The 20,374-nt window shown below is 37.7% G+C and overlaps 1 protein-coding gene across 1 annotated transcript in view; it reads right to left on the bottom strand.

Moving 5' to 3' along the window:
* The window catches only part of UbcE2M (NEDD8-conjugating enzyme UbcE2M), a 125,683-nt gene extending 105,874 nt beyond the window's left edge, over nt 1-19,809 (bottom strand). Inside the window, exon 1 of the mRNA XM_090386794.1 lies at nt 19,524-19,809. Within this exon, the coding sequence (XP_090242920.1) occupies nt 19,524-19,629 (106 nt within the window). The 5' untranslated portion in view covers nt 19,630-19,809. The remainder of the gene's footprint in view (nt 1-19,523) is intronic.
* Between the last annotated feature and the right edge of the window lie 565 nt (nt 19,810-20,374).

Consider the following 20,374-nt stretch of genomic DNA (forward strand, 5'->3'; position numbering starts at 1 on the left):
ACAGCAAATTCTAAATGGGAAACATTCAAAGAATTAATCTTGGAAGCTACTTGGCTTTTTATACCAACTAAGAAATACTGTTCACGGTTTAGGCCTACATGGATGTCAGATGACCTAATGAAACTTGTGGCAGAGAAGTAAAATGCAAGGGATGTATATAAATTTTCAGGTGACACAGACGCCTATGGTTGATATCAGATAGTCTGTAATCAAAGTCACAAAAGACGTTAGGCAAACAAAGGCAGATTACAAGAACTCTTTGTAATGCAAATCATTGTTTAATGCAAAGAAAAATAGTAAAGATTTCTTTACTTATGTAAACTCTAGAAGGAAGGGGATGAATCAGATTGGTCTACTTGATATCGATGATTCGACTGTTGATGATCCTGCTCAAGTAGCTGACAAACTGAATGAGTATTTTGCATCAACATTCACATGAGAAGGTCTATAGGGAAGTGGAGGCCAGAAGCGTATCAAGCTCTGGCAGGGAGCCAGATTTTGTAATAACTGAGAACAAAGTGGATCAGAAATTGTTGAAATTGAACATAAGAAAGACACCTGGGGTGGATGGGATCTATCCAGTTATATTAAAGGAAGCAGCAAAGGAAGTAAGCAAACCCTTAGCCATAATTATGAAAGCTTCCTTGGTCTCAGGTTAGGTCCCCATGGACTGTAGATATGCAAATGTGTCCCCAATTTACAAAGGGGGGGGGGATCAAAGGATGACACCAGTAATTACAGACCAAATCTGTAATTACATTTTCACTGGAACAGAAATTAGTCTAATTTCTGTTCCAGTGAAAATAATGGAGTCCGTGGTTAAGGAAACAATGGAGGATCATCTAGACCAGGGGTTCCCAATCATTTTGGTCGGAGACCCCGAAGTAAAAATTCAGTAATAACAAAGACCCACAAGAGCAATAAGCTTCAAGTTAATATATTTTATAAACAATTTTTTTTAGAAAATGTATTCAATTATGATTTGCAATGCATATTAAAAAAATTTAATAAACACTAATGCTTCTATGTGAAGGATGTGGTTGATGTGCTTTTAGAAGAGAGGAAATATTGGGTTCGTGATTTGTTAGTGTTAATCCCTATCACCTTCTGCATGAAATGGAGAAATAATCCATCCTGGAACTTTCATATCTTCGAGATCCTTGAATCTATTTTTGAAATCTTCTTTTAAGTGTTTGAGGTGAGCAACATAAATAAATATGTCGGCTTCTTGTTCTAAAGATGACATATTTCGAAAGAAGTGAAAATTTTTACGACCCAGTGAAGTTTTGAAGAACATTAACTTTTCTTGAAATCCCAAAATAATTGTACAACTCTGTATAATTGTAATGTCATTGCCTTGCAGTTTTTTTTTGTGCTTCGTTGAATTTTGAAAATATATCAGGAAGGTAAAAGAGGTGGTTTTTACACTGACTAAATTTATCGGCAAATGACTGATTGTGCTCGGACAGAAATTCCACCACAGTTATAAAGTTCTACAAGCCTTTGCAAACAGTTACCTTTTGACAACCATCTTACTTCTGTATGAAGGATTAATTGGTTGAAATTTGTCATTTTTTTCACATAGCATAGCAAACAGTCGGCTGTTAAGAGCATTTGCTTTTATTTTATTTATTACCTTAATAAAAATTTGCAAAGCAGCATGCAATTCATCACTCATGTTTTTTGCAACAAGGTGTTGTCTGTGTAAAACACAGTATACTGTTTGTATTTTAAGATTTTATTTTTTAGCTAAAGCTAAAAATCCTCTCTACTTACCACCCATAGGTGGAGCCCCCAACCATTGCAATTGTGGTTATATTACTAAAGGGAATGTCGTACTTTTCAAAATACTCTTACACACGTCTAAAAATTGTTTCGCCTTTGGAATCAGTTTTTAAATATTTGGCAAAAAGGAATTCATCAATTACTGCTTTTTTTACTCGTACTGTACTACCATACAAATGACATTAAAATATCTATACTTCCAAATGTTTACTCGTCTAATTGCATAGCAAACATAACTTCTTTCAGCTCTGAATTTACTGCTGTTTGGACATCATTTGCCATCTCAGCAATCCTCCGTTGCACTGTATTATTACTAAGTGGAATACTCCTTAAAACTGGATTAGCATTCTTTTTCATAACTGACTGTATTGCTATTTTTATAGAGGGCAGAATTATTTCTTCACCAAGAGTATGTGGCTTTCCTTTCTTTGCAATTAGGAGAGCAATATCATACAATGCTTGTAGTCCACCACTGGCTGCCAGTACTACAGATAATTTTATAAAGGGCTTAAGCATTGTACGATTTAAAATTTTTTCCTTCATTGTCTTGAAATATTCAAGGTCTTTGTCGCCTTTATCATTATGCTGTTTTTTTAAATGTTCTTTCATTTTTGAAGGTTTCATAGCATCATTACTAAACGTTTTCTCACATAAAAGACACACGGTTTTGTTTCATTACTGGGAGAAGGCACAAACACGAAATTTAAATATATGTATTCTACCGAATACTGACGACACTTCTTTTTTTGCGTTCAGACATGATCATTAGGAGTTTTCTGTAAGAAATTATTTCAGCACAACTCGAACTCTTACTAAAATAATTTTAACAAGAAACTATTAAAACAAAATGAATAATCCACTCCCAAACACTGCAGAACGAAAATATCTACTGACACTAGAAATAGCACTGAAGTTTGACAGCAATGGCGGTAAAACGAAAACTGAGAACTGAGTAGAGCGAAAATCTGCTTGGACACTAACTAAAACAATTTATTTATGTTTTCAAGGGCACACAGTGAACAGTGATTGTCACTTCTAGCCGTGTCACTCGGAGACCCCCCCCCCCAGGTGTCATTTGACTGTAAACACACTGTTCAGTGTAAATTGCGAAGTCGGTCGTAGGAGACACATTATTACCACGTTACATTATATATGCATTGTTCTCTTTGGGGAAAGCTGAGGCGAAATGAACTGCCACACTTCATCCTCTTCTTCAGATTTTGAAGAAGATTTAGAAAATGATTTTCTTATAGCCAAGAACAGAGGTGGATTAAGGATGAAATAGGCCCCCGGCAATATTTAATTTTGGGACCCCGTTAATATATACCTTTAATTTTTTATCACTACTTCAGAAAATATTTAAACTGAAAATGAGTCCCCTATTTGGGTGAGGTCCCAGGCCATGGCCGATTTGGCCGCAGTGTTAATGCGACCCTGGCTGAGAAAACAAAAGGGAGTAAGCAATGGATACACAACACAAACTGGAAGAGAACAGAAAAAGACAAATTCCATCATTTACTGCAGGACTTAGAAGAAGATGAAAATCATTTTAAGATGTACTTACGGATGAATAAAGTATAATTTAATTTCCAATATAATCTTAATTAAGGATGACGTACAAGGGCAAAATACGCAATTTCGAAATTCAGTCAGCGGTAAGGAAAAATTAGTTGCATGTTTAAGTCAAGTTGAAATACTGTAATTTGGAATAAGGATTTATTCGGTTACAATACAAAACAAAATTTTTTAAAATTAAATTTAATAACCAAAACAACTTCACAATGTTAAAAATTGAACATGTTAGAAATTGTTGAGGTGTACAAACTGAAATTATCGATTTGTTCCTCCTCTAAATTTGTAAATTGTAATATTGTTGGTCTATTTTCCTCCTTTGGCCATCTTTGAGCATCTATGCAATTGAACATGTTTCTATTACCATTTCCTCTGTCAGGTTGACAGAAGAAACTCACGTGTATAAAATTTTCTGCTCGAACAGAAAACTGCGAACTCGTGAGAACGTAAATTGGCCTTGAAAGCCAAGAATACGACTACCAACTGTAGTCGTATTCTTGCGACTACAGCCATTAACAACAGTTTTTCTCTGACCAATAAACAAAACGGGAACTCTCTCTCTCTCTCTCTCTCTCTCTCCACTTGACATTTAACTTGTTCCATGTAACCTCACATGAGGTGAAATTAGTGTGATTCCACCGTAAGCCACTTTGCCGAATGCCTGAGTTAACGACTTATTTCATTAACAACTTCAGTTACCGGCTTGTTTCTTTAAAGACCCCTAAAATAATCTTACCGACCCCCAGTGGCTTTATTAGGAAATAAACATCCCTCAAACTTGCCCAAAGACCCCCAGGGGTCGCTACCGACCACTTTGGGAATCTCTGATCTAGAGAAGACTGCAATTATAGTTCAGACACAGCATGGAGAAGTCTTGTCTGACAAATTTGATTGGATACTATGATGTGGTCACAAAGGAACTGGATGCAAATAATAATTTTGATATCATATACTTGGATTTTAGGAAAGCTTTTGATACTGTGGCACATGTAAGACTACTGTACAAATAGGAGCAGTATGACATTAAGGGCAAGTTGCTACACTGGATAAAATTATGGTTGAGTGGGAGAAGACAGAGAGTGGTTATCAATGGACACTGCTCTTCATGGACTAATGTTATTAGTGGAGTCCCCCAGGGTTTGGTGTTGGGCCACTGTTGTTTTCGGTATTTATCAATGATATTGATGAAGATATATCAGGGAGGGTTAATGTCTAAGTTTGCAGACGATACGAAAGTTGGCAGGGTTGTTTTCGACAGTAACAATAGTATGCTACCGCAAAAGGTTCTGGAAAAGTTGAGTAAACAGGGTGAGAGGTGGCAACTGAAGTTTAACACTGGCAAATGTAAGTACTGTATGTGAGTAGCAGTGACCCCAGAGTAACGTATCAACTGGGTGGTACTACACTCAGGGTAGTGGAGAATGAAAAGATCCCCGGGGGTAATTGTGCAGTCAGATATGAAGTTTTCTGATCAGTGCAGACAGGCTGCAAGAGTAGCTCATGGTGTCTTGTCAATGATATACAGGAATTTTGCTAGCAGGGATAAGGGGGTGATTGTCCCCTTGTATAAGGCAATGGTCAGGGCACAATTTGAGTACTGTATACAGGTCTGTAGGCCTCATTTTAGGAAGGATGTAGAGCTGCTGGAATGAGTACAGAGAAGGGCAACGAGATTGGCAAATGGAACAAAGGGTTGGTGTTACCAAAAAGGGCTGAAATTCTGCAAATTGCAGCTTCTGAAACTTAGACATTAGGCACCTGCAAGGTGATCTAATTGAGGTGTATAAGGCCTTGAATGGTTTGAGCAAGCTCAGTACTAATGGGATTCTTCCTCTTGCTGAGATTACTCACCTGAATGGACATAAATTCAAACCGAGGAAAGAAAATTGTAGAATAGATGTGCAGATATTCGCCTTTAGCCAGCGGGTGGTTGATAGTTAGAACAAATTTCCATCTGTTGTAGTGGAAGTCAACAACAAATAAGTTCAAGACAGAACTAGACAAACATTTGGAGTGATTGGATGGGTGAATGGGAAGGGTTTTTTTTGGCTGATGCTATATAAGCTTGCTTTCTTGTATCATATGCCTCTATTAATGCTAATGCTAACCATTCGCTGTCTTCTTCTACTAGTTGATGTATTGCAGGAATCGCACATGGTAGATTTTCTACCATCATGCAGCATGATTTGAAGTTATGATGGGCATGATAGCCATGGTTGCCAACAGTCCCACCACTGCGAGGATACAAGAGGATTTAGTTGTCGCCGAACAGCATTTAACCAAAAATTGTATAAGTTTTCAGATGATATAAAGGTTGGCAGAGTAGTTACTGATAATTATCAGAGTATATTACTGCATCAAGATACAGTAGCATACCCTGATTACTTTCATTAGCTTATCCTGGAAAAATTAGGCAGGTGGGCTGAGAAGTGGGAATTGAAGTTTAACATTGACATATGCAAATCGGTAGCAGTAGTCCCAGATTAATATATCAACTTTGTGGTCCCACATTGAAGGTAACAGAAAATATTAAAGGACTTGGGGATAACTCTGCAATCAGACAAAGTTCTCTGAGCAGTAAACACATTGTACTAGTACAGCTCACACAGTTTGGTCTCAGGTATACAGGAATTCTGCCAACAGGGATAAGGAGGTAAGTATTCTGGTATGCCTACATTTTGACTATTGCATACAGGTCTGGAAGTCACATTTTAGGAAGTTTGGATTTGTTGGAAAAGGTACAGGAGAGCAATGAAATTAGTGAGAGGTACAAAAGTACCAAGAAAGACTTTATCTGGAAACAAGGCACTGCAAGGAGATCTGATTGAGATGTTTAAGGCTCTGAATGGATTGGGTAAGCTAAATTCTGATGATCTCCCAGCTCAACATACACATGAGAGGAAAATAATTTAAATGATTTAAAATAATTACTAATGGAAGGTTGTAGGGCAGATGTGGGAATTTTGCTTTCAGCCTGGAGCAGTTGAATGTAGGAACAAACTTTTAACTGATGTCGTGGAGGTGGGTTTTGAAAAAAAATTCAAGAAAGAATTAGAAAAATTATTAGAAGAGATGGAGAGGTGATGTTGGAGGTTTTTATTTTTTGCCGATGATGTATAAGCTTGATTCTTTGCATCGCTTGCCAATATTAGTGTTAATATTGGTAAATATTAACGTTGTACAACGAATATAAGGGCACAAGAGGTGATATTATTGCACATGTTGGCAATAATGACATTAATAGTAGGTCTGCAGAACAGAGCAATATTGAAAAAAAGTCATGGGTTACAGTTAAATTTGAAAGTGTCTGCCATTCTGACCAAATAAGATAATACATAATCCAGGAAATATATGATTACAGCCACATCAATCAATTCAGCCATGAAGAGATTGTGCAAGGCTCATGGGGTAGAAAATTTCTCAGCATGGTCTGTGCTTGATAACAGGAGAAACTGCTTTTACAGGGATGAGATATACTTAAATAAAAATGGTGCAAGAACATTTGCTGATACTATTGGGACAGAATTGGGTGGGTCAGAAAACTGCTAGCTTGGGAGAATACAAAGACTAACAGATTAACAATAACCGCTTGGAGAGGAAAAGTGATACTTGCACTGTTTTGTTAGAATGTGCAGCAGCCTAAACAGTAAATACATGGGCTGTGTTAGAGTAACTAAGAGTAAGAACAGGTGCATACTAAGATCATAGTAAATAAATTTAATCAATTTGCATTATTGGTTCGAGTCATTAAATCCAGTCATTGTTGGGATATCACAGGCATGGTGCAACTCAGATATAAAGGATGCAGAATTTCAATATGATTTGTACAATGTGTACACAAAAGACAGACAAGTTAGGAATGGGAGTTATGCTCTTAGTTAAGAGGCACATAAAGTCTAAACCAGTGCATCCAGTCAACACAGATCACTAGTGCACTGTTGACACAGGTTGGTGTGGTATAAGCACTGAGAAAGCAAAAATGAGGGTAGGAGTGTGTTATAGGCCTAATAACTGAGATAAGCACTATGAACAAACAACTGTACAGAGAAATAGAGTGGGCCAGTAAATTAGAATGTCTTATAATGGGCAATTTCCAGATAATGATGGTATCTTGTGGTTTGATCACTCACATATTAGCAGGAATTTTGTGGATTTATTGGATGACTGTATTCTACAACGGCACATTAGAAAGAGTAACACACTTGATCTAATTATCAGCAGGGATAATGCTGGTCAACACATAAAATGTTATGAAAATGAAAATACTCAACTTGACCAATTTTATGCTGCTGAATATAGGAAAATCACATTAAAATTTGGCGATTGGCTCTTGTTTTCAAATTACAGTTCGGATCTCATTTTGCGAGTTACTATACAATATGAACTATGGCTCTTGTCAAAATGCATGGTAACACCACAGTTTCAGTACCACAACACTCTTATCACGTGATTGAGAATTGTTGCCTCACTCTGCATAATGTGATAAGTTGTTGCCGCCTCAAATGTGTCTTCAACTCTGTTGCAGTAATCCTCGGATATGGCTAGATACTGGGTGATTTGTTCTCAGTTAACAGCTGTTTTCCGCGAGATTCCTACTTTTTGCTCAGTATTTGTGTCGTGTAAGGTTAATATTATTATTTTTATTAGCCATATGTTGCAAGGAAGCATAAGGCTTATGCTGCACCAACCAAAAAAAAAAAAAAAAAAGAAAAATTCCCGAGTTACCCTGACAGACAGGGGGGGGGGAATCACCAAGAAAAGGAAGAATGATAATATCCAGCTCAGGATCCTGGGTTTGCCAAACCCATACTCACCACATGTAAACCCTGGGGTTCATATGACCTGCAATTGTGCAAATAGTCCGGATGACTTCTGTTTTTTGTGGAAAAGTTAAGGGACGCTTCAAGAAAGCATCCCTTAACTCGAGCCATTAAAAAAAAGGTCTACTTCTTGTACTTTAGGTGTAAAGTACATGACCAGGACAAGAACTGGGCTCCACACATACGTCACACAACTTGTTCATCAAAATTAAACATGTGGGTGAATTGAAAGGGTTGTTTTATGCCTTTCGCAGTGCCCATGATATGGAGGGGGCCAACAAATCATGTCACAGATTACTTCTATATGATGTCTCCTATTAGAAAAGGGATAACAATGAAGATAAAATGGACAGTAACGTACCCAAATATACCATCTGCAATTCATCCCATGCCCCACGGTGAAGTTCTATCTACTTCTCAACCACCCAACTGTTTTTCTGTACACGCTGATGAAGATGAAGGCTGATGAACATCAACTCGATACACACAAAGAAGCACAGTAGCTGTCTATGTCAAGGGATCCACCATTTTGTTCAAACTGCAACTTCCGAACCACATAAGATCACAGAAAGTGAGTTAATGATTTCATCAGGAATCTCGAACTGCCAAAGAATAAGGCAGAGCTTTTGGCCATGAAGCTACACCATTAGCATTAGTAGAGGCATTTGATGCAAGAAAGCAAGCTTATGCAGCATCAGCCAAAAAAAAAAAAATAATAAATAAATAAATAAAAAATAACCACTTCCGCTTCACCCCTCTGTTCGTTCGAAATACCTGTCCAGCTGAGCCTTAAACAATTTAGGCTTTCAACTTCCACGACAAGGGATGGAAGTCTATTCCACCAACCAACCACCCGCTGGCTAAAGGCAAATTTCCTCACATTTTTCCTATATCTGTCTTTCCTCAATTTGAATTTATGCCCTCTCAGGTGATTATTCTGAGCAAGAGGAAGAATCCCATCAGCATTGAGCATGCTCAAACCATTCAAGGCTTTATACACCTCTATCAGATCACCTCGCCGGTGCCTAGTCTCCAGACACTGTAATTTGCAAGATGTAAGCCTTTCTTCGTAAGAGCACCCCTTTGTTCCATTCACTAATCTTGTTGCCCTTCTCTGTATTCGTTCCAGCATCTCTATATCCTTCTTGAAATGAGGCCTCCAGACCTGTATACAGTACTCTAGGTGCGGTCTGACTATTGCCTTATACAAGGGAATAATCACCTCCTTATCCCTGCTAGAAAAATTCCTATATATCATCAACAATACACCATGAGCTACTCTTGCAGCCCGTCTGCACTGCTCAGAAAACTACATATCTGCCTGCACAACCACCCCCAGGTCCCTTTCATTCTCTACCACTGTCAGTGTAGTACCACAGAGTTGATACGTTGCTCTGGGGTTGCTGTTTCCCATATGTAGTACTTTACATTTGTCAATGTTAAACTTCATTTGCCACCTCTCAGCCCATCTGCTCAACCTTTCCAGATCCTGTTGCAGTAGCATAGTGTCAGTAGTGTCCTTGACAACCCTGCCAACCTTCGTATCATCTGCAAACTTGGACATTAAGCTTGATATACCATCATCAATATCATTTATAAATACAAAAAACAATAATGGACTCAATACTGAACCCTGAGGGACTCCACTAATAACATTAGTCCACGATGAGCAGTGTCCATTGATTACCACTCTCTGTCTTCTCCCCCTCAACCACCCCTTTATCCATAGCAGCAATTTTCCTCCAATGCCACACTGCTCCAATTTGTGCAGCAGTCTTCCATGTGCAACAGTATCAAAAGCCTTTCTAAGATCCAAGTACATAATATCAAAGTTATTCCCTGCATCACAGTATCCAATCAAATTGGTCAGGCAAGACTTCCCCCTAACAAAACCATGCTGTGTCTGAGCTATAATAACATTAGTCCACAAGAAGTCTTGTCTAAAGACTTCTCGTGGATCATTTAGACAAGACAAAAAGTCTTGTCTAAATGATCCTGCAGTGCTTCTTTAACCAGTGCCTCCATTAATTTTCCAGGAACAGAAGTTAAACTAACAGGTCTATAATTACTTGTGTCGCCCTTTGATCCTCCTTTGTGAATTGAGGTCACATTTGCACATCTCCAGTCCATGGGTACTTCCCGAGTCCAAGGAAGCGCTCATAATTATGGTTAAGGGTTTGCTTACTTCCTTTGCTGCTTCCTTTAATATAACTGGATAGATCCCATCCACCCCAGGTGCCTTTCTTGTATTTATCTTCAACAATTTCTCCTCCACTTTACTCTCAGTTATTACAAGATTCTCTAGCTTACTGCCAGAGTTGAATACACCTCTGGCATTCCCCTCGCTGAATAACTCCTCATGTGTGAATGTCGATGCAAAATATTCATTCAGTTTGTTAACTACCTGAGCAGGATCATCAACAGTTGACCCCATCGATATCAAGTGGACCAATCTGATTCATCCCCTTCCTTCTAGAGTTTACATAAGTAAAGAACTCTTTGCTGTTTTTCTTTGCATCCCTTGCCAAAGATTTCTCGTAATCTGCCTTCGCCTGCCTAACCTCCTTTGTAACTTGGTTACAGATCAACTTGTATCTATCATAGGCTTCTGTGTCACGTGTTAATTTGTTTGTATCCCATGCATTTTTCTTCTCTGCCATATGTCTCATTAGTTCTTCTGATATCCACTTAGGCCTAAACCTTGAACAATATTTTTTAGTTGGTATGTAAAGCCTAGTAGCTTCCAAGATAAGTTCTTTGAATGCTTTCCATTTTGAATTTTCTGTTGGTAACATCATCAGTTGGTCCCACTGTATAGAATTTAAATACTGTCTCAGTCCATCGTAGTCGCCTTTAACTTTAATTAAAGCAATAACCCTTCCCTTTACCCCTAATGGTAGTTACTTCTTTGAGTAAATCCCACTTCAGCACACTGTGATCACTGCCACCTAGTGGTTCATTTACCTGCAGATTTTTAATGCATCAAGAATCACTACTGATAATCAAATCAAGAGTATTACTCCCTCTAGTTGCCTACTGAACATGCTGATGTAGAAAACAATCATCCAATAAATCCACAAAAGCCTTGCTAGTGTGTGAGTGACCAGCCCCCAAATTCCAGTCAATATCTGGGAAATTAAAATCCCCCATTATAAGACTCTCTGATTTACTGGCCCACTCTATTTCCCCGTACAGTTTCTTATTATACTCATCACAGTCATTAGGCCTATAGCACACTCCTACTCTCAATTTTGATCTCCTAATGCTTATGTCACACCAAACTGACTCGACACTGCACTGTCCAGCAATGTAGACTGGCTTCACTTCCTTGGATTTTATGTATTTCTTAACTAATAGCATAACCCCTCCTCCCTTCCTATCCTGTCTATCCTTTCTGTAGATATTGTACTCCCCAAATTCCAGTTCTGCATTCCTTATATATCTGTGTGACACCACGTCTCTGAAATCCCCACAATATCTGCCTTTGATGTTTTGAGCAATACCTCAAATTCATCAAATTTATTTACTAAACTCCTAGCATTGGTGTACACGCAAAGTATACATGCAACTGTTCTTTTTCTTAGCTACCCTAACACAACCTATGTGTTTATTTGTACCCCAATGATTCCCAGCAGTCTCTGAAATATCCTGCATTTTATTTTCCAGGCTGCAGCTCATTCCAATAGAAGCAGTGCAAGAATCACTTTCACCTCTGCCAGTTGCTACTGTTAATCTATTAGTCCTTGTATCCCCCCAATCTAGCAGTTTTCCGACCCACCTAACACTGCCTCGATAGCATTAGCAAACATTCTTGCACCCTTTCTATTTAAGTGTATCCCATCCCTATAGAAGCAGTCTCTCCTGTTAACAAGTACAGACCAGGCTGAAAAAAATTCTACCCCTTGAGCCTTGCACAATCCTTCCAGGGCCAAATTGATCAACAGGGCTCTCATCATATACTCCCTCCTATTGTGTCTGGGCAGAATTGCAGACACTTTCAAATTTAACCCTAATTCGCGGCTTTTTTTCAACAGTGACCTGTACTTGTTAAGTTAAGTAATTCCGCCGGTCTCCTACTCTTAATATCATTTGTGCCAACGTGTACAACTATATCACCTTTTGTGCCCTTAAAAGATGATATCCACTCTACAACGTCATCAACCTTTGCCCCTGGCAGACATACCCTGGTCCTGTTCCACCTATCCTTTTTACAAAGCATGTTTCGAGTTTTCCCTGACAATAGAGTCACCAACAACTACTAGTTCCTTTGGGACCAGCGCATTCTGCCTTGAGGGCTGCCGCTGTGTTGCGCGATGACCAAGTGCAAGCTCTGGCATTGGTGTGGGCAGCTGAGAGCTTGATGGGCCCCTTACTTTTAATCCTTCGAGGGCATCCACCCTGTCCTTCAAGCTCTCATATTGGCCCATAACAATGCTGAGTTGTCGCCTGATTTCCTTACACTCCTTGCATAGCGCACACATAAAGATATCCCCCATGGCAGTATCATGTCCCGTACCTGAGTGCTCCGCAAACATCAAGCAAGTAGTGCATTTTAATAGGCTGTGATTCAGAGGGCAACTGCCCTCCTCAGTTCTCCCCTGAGCCACAGCACTCCCATTAGCTTGAGCCTTTTGCTTTGCTGCTCTGGTCAGAGTCATGATTTCGATTTAATTTCAATAAAATTTCAATTTCGGTACAAAATTAAAACTCTAAACTTATCTCAACACAGTTATAACGCTATATTTATGTTTCAGTATCGAGTGTTATCTACGAAATTCCTTTATATAACTTCCGTATCAAGTTAAGTATTAATTATTTATTTTTTACTAATTATTTATGTTACTTAACCCAAGTCGTTATATGTATAATTAAAAGTACAATTTAATTGACAATGAAGTTTAACAAGATTAATTATCTGATTAATTGACAATATTATGTACTATACTATACTATATTAAGCTTATGCTATCTATTTCGAGATATTTTGTATCACGTTACAATGGTGGCAATTACTAATGGTAAACACGTGGATTTGATACCCTTTCCGATACTAAGTAATACCTACAAAATCTCTATATAAGTTACTTTAATCTAAGTGTCGTAAATAAGAATATAAAACTACTCTAGAAAATAAGTTAATATGCCAATTTAAGCTAATAGAACAGAAAATAAATCAGAAAAAACGTCTCTGTTCCAGGAGCGGCAAAAATGTAAGTCCGCACAGGATACTCTTATTCTGTGAAAGCGACAACATTTTGTACTCAAAATAAAGATTATGATAAATTCTATCAAACAGAAGGTGAATTCACTGTGTGTAATGATGCTGATGGTCTAATGGCAGCAATGAACATGACACATGTTCCTGAAGAATGACAATTATTTATAGATGCTTCTAAGGTTAATCTTAAGGCAGTGTTATTACACAATGGAAATATGCTGCGTTCACTACCTCTTGCGCATGCTGTACACCAGGGGTGGCCAATGAGTTGATCGCGATTTACCAGTCAATCGTTGATTTAATTTCGGTCGATCACGACGAATTTTAAATACACAGTCATCCCTCGATTTGTGCACCTTGTGCAATGAAATTTTTGAGATGGTAGATCGCAGCACATTTTGAAGGAAAAAAGTAGATAGCATCACAAATTAAGTTGGCCACTCCTGGCATACACGAAAAAGAAACATACACAAACATGGAGGACAACCTCTTAGGTGTACACTATCAGAAATATGAGTGGCAGATATGTGGTGATTTAAAGGAAATCACAATTTTATTAGCACCTCAAAATGGTTGCACTAAGTATAGTTACTTTCTCTGCTAGTGGGATAGTCCTGTCAAGGATATGCACTACGAGAAGAGGTGTTGGTCTCAACAAAAATAATTAACTCCTGAAACGAAGAACGTAGCATTTGAGCCTAAGATAGATCCAAATGAAGTTTTGCTTCCACCACTCCACATCAAACTGGGGCTCATGAAAAATTTCGATAAGGCTTCGGAAGTGAACTGTCCTGCATTCACAAACTTGCAAGAGAAATTTCCAACACTTAGTACAGAAAAGATTAAGGCAGGTATTTTCATTGGTCTACAGTTATATTGGCAACTTTTCAAAGTTGAACAGTTTGAATGTGTCCTTAGTGGTAGCGAGAAATCAACATGTAAAGCCTTTTGAAATGTTTCGACTGGTTTTTTAGGAGATGTTAAAGCCAGCAACTACAGGCAGCTTGTGGAAGATCTCATTACTTCTTATGGAGGACAAGTCAAGCCTTCCTGCATGCAAATCCAAAAAAATGGGATGAATCCCACATGCAATAATACCGGAGTTCTCTGGTGCATTGACTGAGGCAGTCACGTTTTTTGTGAGCTCCTTTATAAAAGTGCTTACAGTGAAATCATGGAATTTTGAATCGACAATGGTCTCAATGACAGATGGAAGTAAACTGGACTTACAGGTGACTTTTCATGAGATTCAGACAATTATTTTAAGAACTATGGACGTTTTTAAGTTTTCATATGTAAAGCTGTATAGTAACAGCTTTACATATGAAAACGTTAGTTGTATATGTATCAAATGTATAGCTATATGTGATTTTCATTAGAGTGGACCAAGCACTTGGGAAGCCCTAATAGTAAATTTAAATAGTTTCAATCTATCACTCCTATAACTTCTTGTTGCTCATATGCAAGGAAATGCTATTTATGTATAGTATAGAGTTTCGCATTGTGCTCATATCTCGCATTCCCAATCAGTCGCTCAGGAAACAATAGCGACAACATATTGGCCACAATCTTCGATTGGTACTGAGAGGGACAGCATAAAGCCGTTTAATATTGACAGTTTGGTGCTACAAAGTGTTAATTATTGCTGATGCTAACTGTATATAGATACAGGAACAATATTTTAAGTGCCAGTTAACTGTAACCTGGAGTACATACTGATATTGGAAATGCATTCGTGTCATGTGGTCACAATAGAAGGCTAGTGCTGACGAAAAGGGAAAAAATATAGAAAGGAATTACTAATCGGATACTCGATCAATATATATCATTAAAACGAGGAAGGTCCCATCTATTTAATGTCCAGAAAAATTTCTGGACAAGTTGAATAAAAGCTATTCAACTTGTCCGGAAATATAAACGTGTCCGAACATGGCTCATTATCAACCACATGGTATTCCTGTTTGCATTTACTAAGTCCCGTGATCAGAATATGACACTGGTTTAAATTGTATTTTATTCGACTGATTGTGATTACTAATGTTATCTCTATATGCGGGATAGCCCAAAACTTAATCTGGGCATAACTCAGGATCATTAACTGCATGAACTTGTGTCTGGTACCAAACAAACACCTTCGTTCTGTGCCCCCAAGAATATAACAATATAATCTCATTAATCTGAACATCTCGGAAATCCAACATTGTCCAAAATGCAAGCAGAAATTGTATCTCAAACGGAGGACTGTGCTGGACAAGAGACTGAGACCATCAATAATGATGACCCAAAGAAGCTGCATATAATCAGAAACCACCGCCCTCATCAAAGAAAAGAAACAAGCTACACGTGGTCTGAAAGCATGAAAGAGAGACCAGATCTCAGAGTGACCCCAACAAGACCCAACCTGAGCTACAAACCCAAACAACAAAGCCAATGGAAGAGGTTCGACTCCTTGATCCTACAACAAGGCCTATAACACACTCCTACTCTTATTTTTGCTTTCCCAGTGCATAGGTCACACCAAACTGACTCAACATTGCACTGTCCATTTATGTCAACTGGATGCGTTTCCTTTATCTGTGACACGACATCTCTGATAACTCAACAATATCCACCTTTGATGTCTTGACCAACACTTCAAATTCATGAAATTTATTTACTATACTTCTATCATTGGTATACATGCACCTACTCTTATTCTTAGATACGCTAACATATCCCATATATTTATTTGTTTCATGATGACTGCCATCAGTCCCTAAAAGCCCCAGTACCCCTTGCTCCTCTGCCTGCGACTACATTTAACCTTTCAGTCTGTGAATTCCCACAAGCTAGCAGTTTTCCGACACACCTAACACTGCCTCGATAGCATCAGCAAATATTCTTGCACCCTTTCTTTTTGGTAATTGTTGGTGCATAGGCTTCTGTGGCCATAATGCACCTCCCAAGGTTTTTGCAGTACTTTGATCCAAGCCCGAGGCAGGAATCGAACCTGCGACCTTTGGGTTGACAGGCAGGCACTTTACCCACCCGGCTAGCTCGGTCGGTGCACCCTTTCTATTTAAGTGTATCCCATCCCTGCAGAAGCAGTCTCTCCTGGTAACAAGCACAGACCACGCTGAGAAAAATTTTACCCCTTGAGCCTTGCACAATTTCTCCAGGGCCAAATTGATCGACAAGGCCCTCGTCATGTACTCCATTCTATTTTGTCTGGGCAGAATTTTGCAGAGACCTTCAAATTTCACCCTAACTCACGACTTTTTATCAACATTGACCTGTACTTGTTAAGTAAATCTGAGATCTCCTACTGTTAATGTCATTGGTGCCAACGTGTACAACAATATCACCCTTTGTGCCCTTAAAAGATATCTGCTTCACAACATCAACTTCTGTCCCTGGTAGACATACCCTGGTCCTATTCCATCTATCCTTTTTACACAATATATTTCCCTTCTCCCTGACAATAGTCACCAATAATAACTAACGCCTGTGGAACCAGCGCATTCTGCCTTGGAGATTGCCACTGTGTTGCCTGATGCACAATAGTGAGTTCTGGCATTGAGTTGGGCAACTAAGAGCTTGACGGACCCCTCATATTAATTTCTTAGAGGTGCATCTACCCTACATCTCAAGCTCTCATTGACGCCCATCAAAATGCCGAGTTGACGCCTAATTTCTAGACACTCTGCACCTGGCACGCACACACAAAGACACCCATGTTCTGTTCCAGAGAGTTCAGCAAACATTTCACAAGTTGCACATTATTTTAGGCTATGATGATTGGGAGAATCGCCCACCTTCGGTTCTTCCCCCCAGCACTCCTGCCACTTTGTGCCTGTTGCTTTGGTGCTCTAGTCTGGGCATGATATTTTAAATTAATAAGATCAATAAATTTAATTAATTAATTCTCAATACTACACTATCTAATAGAATCCTAAATGAAGTTATGCATATTATGCTACATAATTTTGTTAGAGCTACCTAGTTACCACAAATATTTGAATTCCCTACCACTCTCTATACAAAAACAGTGGCTGCACGATTTGAACAAAACAACGGTTTTACATATATTAAGTTGTAATCTACAAAAACTCTTATCTAAATTAAAAATAAAAAAATAACCAGCGCAACTAGAACAATATAAAATAACAATTAAGTAAATAAAACAGCAAACACTTATCAGAGCCTGTAATTCACAGCTGTAATTTTTAAAGAGAGTCAGCATCTTCTCCACGTTAAAACAAGGGTTCCTATAAAGAGCTTTGACTGTGATAATAAAAATTGATGCATGTTATTGTTGATTCATCGATAATCAAGCTTCATGATATCCCTCTCATTAGCAATCAAATTTTACATCCTAGAATGAAGCTTTAGACTATTAATCACAATTTGGCCTGTAGTACAGAGGAAAAAAGACTCTCAGTCAAGAAATATGCAAGGAATGAAGTTTCAAGTTCTCTCCAGTTACATATATTGTGCTCATATGGTGTGTGTTATTTGCAGCACCACACTGGTATAGAACCTTGGGTCTGTAAAAACAAGGCTGCCAATCCTATTCAGACTCAACAACAGCAAATAATTTATGGGTAATTTAGTTCAAAAAAAATTGTACTTATAAGTGAAGAAAATTTGAGCAGAAAGTATTAAAAGAATTTGGGATATACCAGAACCCCAATGTGACATGTAATCTTATCAAAAAATCTGATTATGTTGTAATTTATAACCTTGGGAAATATGGGCACTAGTTCTGATGTTTCCAAAGAGAATTAACAGGCTCTCTGAGAATTTTATTGCACATCCATAGGATGTAAATAGTTCCCTAACACATTTCACAGGCTTGTGTAGCCTCTGTTATGGTTTGTTTTCCCTGCAAGGATGATGAGTTATAAATTCAGTGGTGGCTTCAGAGATCTTACTGATCATGACTAATATAAATTAATAGAGAAATAATTATTTATATATATTTTTTGGACAATGATAATGAAAAGCCTGTGATACCAACTTTTGAACATACATTTGTGGTTATTTTGTCACCAAATTTTCAATTCTTTTCTACTCAATTACAATCAGGTCCTTCTCCCCAAACAATACTTCAGATGCAAAGAAATTATTCAACAACAGTGGTTTTTGTTGCTTGTTAGGCTTCAATGTCATGTTGCTTCTTTTAAGCAATAATTTTCTTTCATTAGCAAAGGTGAGCAACAACAGCTTCTGCTGATCATGTGCCTCGAAGACTTGACAGAGGATTGCTACTAGTGAAGGAGTGAAAATTAAATTACTGTGAAGTTTCAACTTTTTTCAAGTGGCAACATTTTGTGTCCATACATCCAAAATGATTTTCAAAACAAGGAGTGATGGCTATTGTTAGTGTACAGGAGTTAGTGGAGACTTTCTGCAAGAAATACTGAATAAAAAATGCATGTCAATCTCTTTATTTTCATCAATAAAACAAGTAAAACTCACCTGTACATAATCTCATGTGCTGCTAAAATATCAAACATTCACAATGTCCACACCAGTCTTTTTCTTATCTGATTTCTATGCTCAATCTAACACTGCAATAAATTAAAAAAAACTGAAAAAAAAACAAAAAAAAACTGAAAAAAAAAAAAAAACACAACTGGATTGTCAGGTAAGATTCTCCTTACACTTGTCCTAACATTTTTCTCTACTGACAAGCTTCTTAGTTGTTTTTTTCAGGGGGAGGGGATGTCATCATTGTTACACATTTTCCCCCCAGTATTCCAACTGGAGCCTGATAACTTTTTCCCAGTACCCTTCCCTGTCTCCCAAGTACTCTCCCTTGAAAGTCGCAGTCTCTCGGGCGAGACTCCTACTTTCACTCCCTATATTACACAGACTACAAGGAAATTCAATGACATAGGTTTGTATGCATATGTAAGATTAAAATTATCTGCTTCCGTTATCAGTAACTAAATAATAATTTCATACACTATTTGAGATTCCAGTTGCTTTTGAGTTCCAAGTGTGTACACGATTGACAATTAAAATAGTCAGAATTTCACCATGACAACTATTCGCTAAACTATAATAAATGAACAATATATCTTTTGGATAAATTGAAGTTTACAGTTCTCCATTTCTTTAATTTAACTTCATCAAGGCCTTACCTTTCGTTATTCTTAGTTGAGCTGCTGATGCTCTTTTCTGATTGCTAGATTTGCCTGTTGCCTCTCCATCCTTTTTTTGTTGCTTCAGAGAAAACAACTTTATCATAATGAATTAATGTTCATGAAATCACAAACAAATTATGTCAATGCCTATTTTGTTGCTACAATAAAAACACTCTTTTTACTCAAATTTGTGCATATAAACGAATACTCAATGAACATATACTCAATACTACTTGACAATCTGTACTAGCGGTTTCAGGAAACGGAAACGGGATGCCTAGTTTTAGAAAGGTTTGCTATTTTGAAGGGTAATATCGATTAATAACATATTTATAAATTAAAAGATCAATGTTAAATTTAGTGATGGTACATTAATTGAATTTTAACAAATATAATTTTTAAATACGAAATTGAATTTATTAAACATCTGGTAAAAAAAGTTTCATCACACTGTATTGCAAACATAGCAGCGTGAAAAACGCTTGTTTAGGGAAACTTGTTTACCTCACAGAATGTACTTAAGAATTTTTGATATTACGTTATACTTTAAAAAACAGTATATGTAGACTTTAGATATGCATGGTTATTATGCACATTGAGGGCAATAATAATTCATCGGAACGCTATAAGTATGATATTAATTAAGATTTTCCTTCCGAATTTGCTTGCTGTATATAACCGGTGTAAAATTAGAGGGCTTTGTAACTGTTTAATGTGAGACGAGGAGTGTCTTTCCCTTAAATGGTTATGAAAGTTATTCATTTCCTAAGCGTAATCTTTTGGCATTTATGAAAAGGATACAATATTTAAGTCGCAACTACTCGTTCGTTAAATTTGTGAGTAGGTTA

The sequence above is a fragment of the Mastigoproctus giganteus genome, chromosome 12 (genome assembly GCF_048544385.1).
Source record: "Mastigoproctus giganteus isolate SK-2022 chromosome 12, ASM4854438v1, whole genome shotgun sequence".
In the NCBI taxonomy this organism is placed as follows: Eukaryota; Metazoa; Arthropoda; class Arachnida; order Uropygi; family Thelyphonidae; genus Mastigoproctus; species Mastigoproctus giganteus.